Here is a 7,784-nt window from a genome sequence, read left to right on the forward strand (position 1 = left end):
TTTGAAGCGGGTGAGTATGCTTTGCGAGTTAATGTTGTTGTATACTCGCACGTTGATATTATTGATTGTGTTAGATATCAATCACAAATTACTTTGACCACTATTTTGGTGAGGAGGACGAGAAAGGCTGCATATGGATATGCACAGGTTAGGTGAGTGGGCAAAAAGGTGGAAAATGGGGTATAGTGAAAGGAAATATGAAAACATCCAGTTTGATAGGAAAGATCAAAAAGCAGAATGCTATATAAATCTGAATACTTAATAACATTTTGTCTTCAGAAGGATTTGTATTCTTGTGCACAAATCCCAGAAAAATAACATGCTGGTACAGCAGACAACTAGGAAAGCGAATGTTTTGTTGTCCTTTATTGTAAAATGTTTGTTGTATATGACTTAGGAAGACTTGGTGCAATTGTTCATGGCTTTCACGAGATCACATCTGAAGTACTTTCCTGAGCTATCGTGGAACAAAGGTTCACTGGACTGTTTCCTAGGATGGGAGAGCCGTAGTAAGAGGTGGGATTGAGTGGAAAAGACCTATTTTTTGGGGGCTGTAGAAGTATGAGAGGTGATCTCTTTGAAACGTATGCAATTCTCAAACTACTTGACTGTATAGATGTTGAGAAGCTATATCCTCTGGCTGTACTGTCCACAACTGTGATCATAGTCTCAGGATAATTGGTTTGATAATTGGGAATGAGAAAACGAGATGGATTTCCAGTCAGAGGGTTGTGAATATTAGGGATTTTCTATATCACAAGGCTGTGGATGCTCAGTCTGAAAATATTTATTTCTGAGGTCGATATATTTTGGGGCACTAACAGAATCGAAAGAGACACCACAGTGGCGCAGTGGTTAGCACCGCAGCCTCACAGCTCCAGTGGCCCGGGTTCAATTCTGGGTACTGCCTGTGTGGAGTTTGCAAGTTCTCCCTGTGTCTGTGTGAGTTTCCACCGGGTGCTCTGGTTTCCTCCCACATGCCAAAAGACTTGCAGGTTGATAGGTAAATTGGCCATTATAAATTGCCCCTAGTATAGGTAGGTGGTAGGGAAAAATAGGGACAGGTGGGGATGTGGTAGGAATATGAGATTAGTGTAGGATTAGTATAAATGGGTGGTTGATCGTCGGCACAGACTCGGTGGGCCGAAGGGCCAGTTTCAGTGCTGTATCGCTAACTAACTAAAAAAAATATATTGTGATTGGGTATGAAAGCAGAGTTGTGATAGAAGAGCCTCCATGATCTTTTTGAATTGTGGATCATGCTCGATTGTTCACATGGCCTACTCCTGCCCATTTTCCCTGTTTCAATTCACAATTAAATTGTAATTCCAGCAAGTCCTTAGTAGCTCCAGCTATCTAAACAGAACTGCTGAGCAAATCTGATTTACGGGATATGTCACCATTTTCTTCAACTCTTCTCTGAATTTAACCTGGGTCACTGCATAAATAAATGTGTTCGTGCAGCAGCTCAAAAGTTGAAGCATATATCCAGTCTCCTGAAGGATATAAACAGGGTCATCATAGCCTGAGTAGGAATAAGTATTAATGATTCGATAATACATGTAATGGATTGTATACGTCAGCCATAAAAGGATAAAATTAGCGGATATACTGAAGAGTAAAATGATGGATTTCTTCCTGATCTGCATCTCAGGATCAGGATTATTTTCAGAGCTGATGTTGCCCCTCAGTGCCCTGCGGGTTCTGCTGGCCACTAATATGTATCTTGCTGTCAAAACATTGAGAAGCAAAATAATGAAAAATGGCAGAAAAGGAGTCGTTATGGAACTGAAATAAGAAAATGCTTGCCATAGTGGTGAGGTATAAAAGACTGACCTGATCCGGCAATACCAGGGTAATGCATTATTTACGTACAGTGGTTCATATATGAAGTACCAAGGGATATTTTTTAAACAGCTCAGAACAAGTACCATGCCTATAATTGCAGCTGACGTTTTCTTGGTGCAATATTTAGTTTTCAGCTTCTGGCAACAAATGGCTATAAAGCGGTCAAATGTGAATGCGATGGTTAACCAGACAGAAAGATTATTGGTTACATATGCTAGGGTGGTCTTTGTCCGGCATACTGGAGTAATCAACAGATAATTTCCGGGAAAGTAAATGCCAATGATCCGATTGAGTATAACGGCAGTGATAACAACCAGCAGATCCGCCGCTGCCATGGCCACCAGGTAGTAAGTGATGCATTTGGAGAGACCGCACTTTCCTCGCGACAGAATCGCAATTGCCACAAGATTAACTGTAGTGAAGGGCAGCAAAAAAGAAAGATGTTAACGGCATGACTTAATGCAATGTCTCAGAGTGTATCCACATGAGAATTGGGCTAGATCTTGACTTTGGTCAATAATGCAAAATGGTGACAGTGATTCACCAGCTCGTTTTACATCTCTTTCCATTAAAGATAATGGGAATAAAAATCAGAAACGCTATTAGACCACTACCGCCTTATTTCTCGTTGTACACTATCGCACAATTTCAAGATCTACTCCTTTGCTACTGCATCCAGCAAGGAAACAACAATTCAAGTAATGTCTGTAACTTGTACGTCACATTATAACATTTAGAAATCAGTAAAAAGTTTAAATGGTCTGGTTTAATGTAGTGTGACATTTGTAAGTCATACGAAGAAGCCCGTCTAACCATGAAATCAAACGTGGCTATTTGAAATGTACTAGAATTACGTTTTTTTTAAAAGAAAACCAGTCATGAATTTTAAATGGAATGCCATAAATTTAGTTTAAATAAATACTTTTCCAAAAACTAACAAGGACTAATAAATCGATTAATTGAGTAAAATGCAAAATACAACTCAGTAGAAAGCGAGTTGCAGATTAAAAGTACAAATAATAAATATTGAAACCGGATCAGCCAAATAGAAGCAAGAAATGGAATGAGGAAAGGACACGTGGATGCCCCATTAAACATACTATTCGGAGTGTGGCGGGATGAATAAACCGATTGAGTTCAGAATGTTGCTTCAAAAAAGGCTATTGAAATATCAGATCAGGCCAAATATTTTTGTATGAGGAAGGGCCGCTAATCAACCAACGCTGCTTTCCAGACTCGAGGCATTTTTTGAAACGCCAAAACCTAGCTCTTGTGGCCTTTCAGCCGGAAGAACTGGTTTGTCAAATTTACAAAACAGGAAGTAGCAAAGATGAGTAAAAGTGGAGAGAGGATTAGTGAATATAGCGAAGCATAGCTGATGTGAAATAACAATATGGTGCTTTGAGGCAATGTCTGGGAAGCTAGATGATTGAACTTCCTTTAAGAGTAGCAAATTTACTACTAGCATAGGAAGTAAGAGCCTGAAACATAAATAAATTATTAAATCATTTAAGTATGTCATTGTCATGTCATTTTAGGTGACTGTGTTGTCAGAAGTTTTGCCCGACATCCATATCTTAATGACTCCAAATTTGCACCAAAGCAACATTTGGAAGTTTGCTTTCAGCCTGGCACAAATTCTATTGTTCAGAAATCAAATTTTATTCCCCGCACTGAGCACTGTCTCAGGTAAAAGAACATTTTTGTAACCTGCATGGTTTTTTTGACAATGTGTTGAACTCTCCCAGATGATATGCTTTTCTATTATGGAGATCCACTTCTTCACAGTTCTCTAAAACTTCCCATTTTTGCCCCAAGATGAATCCATTTGCCATTGAAATACTCCATCATGCTTCTGTGAGCTCTATATCAATGCTAGTCTGGCTGACCTCCGATCTTATACACTCCATAAGCTAACACACATTCAAAATTCTGCTTCTTACATCCTAATTCGGATCAAGTCCCATTCACCCAAGACACCTGTGCTCACTGACCTACGCTGACACTCCATCCACCAGCCTGCATTTTAAAATTCTAATCTTCGTGGTCATAGCTTCTCCCTTTTTCAACTCTACCCTGGACCTTAAAGACTTTGCGAAATTTACCTCCCTTCAATCCAGACCCCGTGTCCATCGCCCCAACATTGGCAGCAGTGCATTTCAGGTATTTCTTTTTAAAGAGATACAGCACTGAAACAGGCCCTTCGGACCACTGAGTCTGTGCCAATCATCAACCACCTATTTATACTAATCCTATACTAATTTCATATTCCTACCACATCCCCACCTACCTATCCGAGAGTAATTTATAATGGCCAATTTACCTATCAACCTGCAAGTCTTTGGCATGTGGGAGGAAACTGGAGCACCCGGAGGAAACCCACGCAGACACAGCGAGAACTTGCAAACTCCACACAGGCAGTACCCAGAATTGAACGCGGTTCGGTGGAGCTGTAAGGCTGCGGTGCTAACCACTGCGCCACTGTGCGGCCCTAGGCTCTGGATCTTTCTACCAAAACCTTTCCACCTCTCTTTGAACTTTTCAGACCGTTCGGAAAAGTTACCTCTTTCAACAAGTGCTTTCTTACCTTACTTATCTTCACCTTTTCCTTATTTTCTGCAATTGTCTGTATCATTCAAGCGTGTGATTGTCTTTTGCTCGTTAATGTTGTTGTATAATTGAGCGTTTCTATTTTTGATTGTGGTAGGTATTATCTCAAACTGGCTTAGAGGCATAGAGTTATACAGCACAGAAACAGGCCCTTCAGTCCATCATGTCTGTGCCGGACATACAGCACCCAACTATTCTAATCCTATATTCCTGCACTTGGTCCATAGCCCTGTATGCTGTGGCATTTCAAGTGCTCATCTAAATACTTCTTAAATGTTGTGAGGGCTCCTGCATCCACCACCTCCTCAGGCAGTGCGTTCTGGTTTCAAACCACCCTCTGGGTGAAATAACGTTTCCTCAAATCTCCCCTAAACCTCCTACCCCTTACCTTAAATTTATGCTGCCTGGTTCTTGACCGCTCCACTAAGGGAAAAGTTTCCTCCTATCTAAGTTATCAATGCCCCTCATAACCTTGTACACCTCAATGATGTCTCCCTCAGCCTTCTCTGCTCCAAGGAAAACAACCCTACTCTTTTCAGTCTCTCTTCAGAGATGAAATGCTCCAGCCCAGGCAACATCCTGGTGAATCTCCTCTGCACCCTCTCCAGTGCAATCACATCCTTCCTATAGTGTGGTGACCAGAACTGTACACAGTTCACTATTTTGATCACTATTTGGGTGGAAGAACCAAAGATGTTATAAAACATTTGCTAATGTCTTCTCTGCCATATCAGACAAAGGAATTTCTGGCAACATATTTAGTTTTTTATTTGCGATCAACTGTGTTACAGTGTTTGTATCACTGGCTTATAACGATAATTGCACATGCACTTATTTTGAATTAAGGAAACGTTCATGTATTTAATAAGCAAAATGTTAGCTGTATGATGAAAGTGAACTTCACGAAAATACCACTGAAAATATCAGTCAGGTTATAAATCCAAATATCATTAGTTTCAAATAGTAATGTTATACATGAAATGCACTGGGTACTTGACTTAAATCAAACCAACCGCATTGGAACTATTTATCAAAATTTAACCGTTGCCTTAACTTGTGAAAAAATAAATCACAAGGACCAATAAAAGCAGCACAGCTTATTCAGTGTTGTGTTGCATACTCAAATTCTAATAACACAACATTGTTCATTCTCATAGTACAACGATTATTATTTATGGAGGATGCCAATCAACAGCTTTAGAACTGTATATGCACCAAACGTAATTCTCCCTTTACAATTGATGAGCATAACTTATATGTTTCAGGATGCCCTCAAGATAGATTTTATTGTAAATAAGCATAATGCTCCTGAGCTGTATTGATGGGTTCGTGGAAAAGCAAAATACCTTATTTCATACTGAGCTGCAGAAACATGGAAAACTAGGATACTTCCTCGTCTCATCTGTCCTTTGATCTCGGAAATTGTGATGGAGGTAATGCAGCCAGACTCAGAAATGCCAGTGGGGGAGGTAACACAGTCAATGTTCTCCATCACGAGCAGAAATCATGTGAGTGGATGTTCTGGTCAGTATCTGTCTAGTCAGTGAAATGACCTCTGTGGTTAAAATCTGTGAAATCTGCCTCTCACACGGCATATGAAGAGAAGGATGGGCATACAAATTCTGACAGGAAAAGGTAAATGAAAACAATAACTTGTTCTCAAAGTTCAATATTTTTAATTTGGACTTTGTATGTCGATCTACACCCAATAGAAGTTTCAGCAAAATGCAGCACCAATAAACACAAATTTATAATCAGATCAACAGTTCATTGTGGATGCAGGATAACAGGTTAGATGGGAAAAAATGCTTGATAAATTCAATCTGTGCTGGAGAAGAAATAACCATTGTTAAAGGAAATATTATGTTAATGATATAATATAACCCGAGGCTAACTTCGTCCTTGAGTGGGTACTTCAGCATATGTTGAAAACGCAAACACCAGATCGACAGCAAGAGTATTCAAACAAGAGGTTTTCCCCCATGGCAACGTTAAGACTTACCTGGTACAGCAACAGCAGCAAGAATAGGATAGTAAATTGCATACACTATCCCAGTTGCTGGCTCATGCATTTTCTCTCAGAAAAAAATAACGTCTCAGCACATGTTTTGCTGCACACTCAATATATATATCATGGAAGCCTCCAGGGATGCAATTAGGTAAATGTATTACTGGTATTAGTTTCATGCATTTGCACAAACAAGCTCAGTGAATTGTTTTGTTCTAATGTTTATGACTGAACATGGTAAAAGGTTATTACCCAGTTTTATGGGAAACACCTAAAGGTCTAATTACTATTTTCGTTACATTGTTTCTGAAAATGCAATTGAAATATGTTACTAGCAATGTCTCAAAAGGTTCTCAAGCCAAGATTCGACCTCTGGTGGATGTTGATTTGGATGAGTTATCCACAGAGTGATAGCGGGGCTGATGAAATTGCTCACGGTCCAAAAGAAGGACTGGTTGAAAATAAGGCCACTGAATGCTTCCAAATTAATATCCATCCATTCCGCTTGGGTAGTGTTTAGTTGTTACCATGATCAATGGGGCAAGGTACTGAATGCCAGCACATTGATTTGGAATTAACATTCCCTAGTGTTAGCATGTGCTCTTCAATATGTGTGATTAATAAGGTACAATTAAGAAGCGTAAACTTCCATAATCGGCCCATTCCTGGACGAAAAGCTTTAATATCCTCAGTAAACATCATCAGAAAAACATAGATTGGATCAGGATAACTCCTGATAGATCTTTATTTTGTAAAATACAATCTGCTTTTGTTGCACATGGAATATAAAAGAGATTTTTCTGAGTGATAGGCAATAGTCATTAAACAAAATTATCATCTGCTTTGAGTAAGTTATGGAACATGAACTTCATTTCTAAATTGTGGCTCTTTAGAGCACAGTAGGAAGCTTTTCGACCAACCACTTATTTTTTGCTCTCTGGACGTTTTTCACTCATAACACTGACATTTTGCCTACGTTTTGATTTCTTCTTCCTGAAATGTGTATCCACTTCCCTTTTCTGCCCTATCTCCTCATGGGGCTGGAATAAAAAATGGTGCAAGTTATGTGAAAATTATAGAAAGCTCTCGTTAAAGGTCATTTAAATTATTGCATTCATTTCTGAGCACTGCACATCAGGAAGGACATATTGGTCTGCAGGGGAGGACATCGCAGATTTACCAGAATGATCCCGGTCGGAAGGAGAACCGGTTGCATTGATTCGGCTTACATTCAACTGAATATGGTGTGATTGAGTGGTGATGCATATAAGGTATTTGAGATCATTAAACGAGTTAATATTGTATACAGAGAAACTAT

At 39.4% G+C, this 7,784-nt stretch overlaps 1 protein-coding gene across 1 annotated transcript; it reads right to left on the bottom strand.

Moving 5' to 3' along the window:
* Window positions 1-1,352: 1,352 nt before the first annotated feature.
* LOC137352831 (neuropeptides capa receptor-like) lies at window positions 1,353-2,183 on the bottom strand. The gene has a single exon (XM_068018687.1). It carries the CDS (start codon window positions 2,181-2,183, stop codon window positions 1,353-1,355), a length of 831 nt encoding a protein of 276 aa, XP_067874788.1.
* Window positions 2,184-7,784: the final 5,601 nt, after the last annotated feature.

This window comes from Heterodontus francisci, chromosome 39 (genome assembly GCF_036365525.1).
Source record: "Heterodontus francisci isolate sHetFra1 chromosome 39, sHetFra1.hap1, whole genome shotgun sequence".
NCBI classification, from domain to species: Eukaryota; Metazoa; Chordata; class Chondrichthyes; order Heterodontiformes; family Heterodontidae; genus Heterodontus; species Heterodontus francisci.

Coding starts and splice junctions, on each gene's coding strand:
- LOC137352831 (XM_068018687.1), bottom strand. CDS start 2,183: ATGGCAGCGGCGGATCTGCTGGTTGTTATCACTGCCGTTATACTCAAT.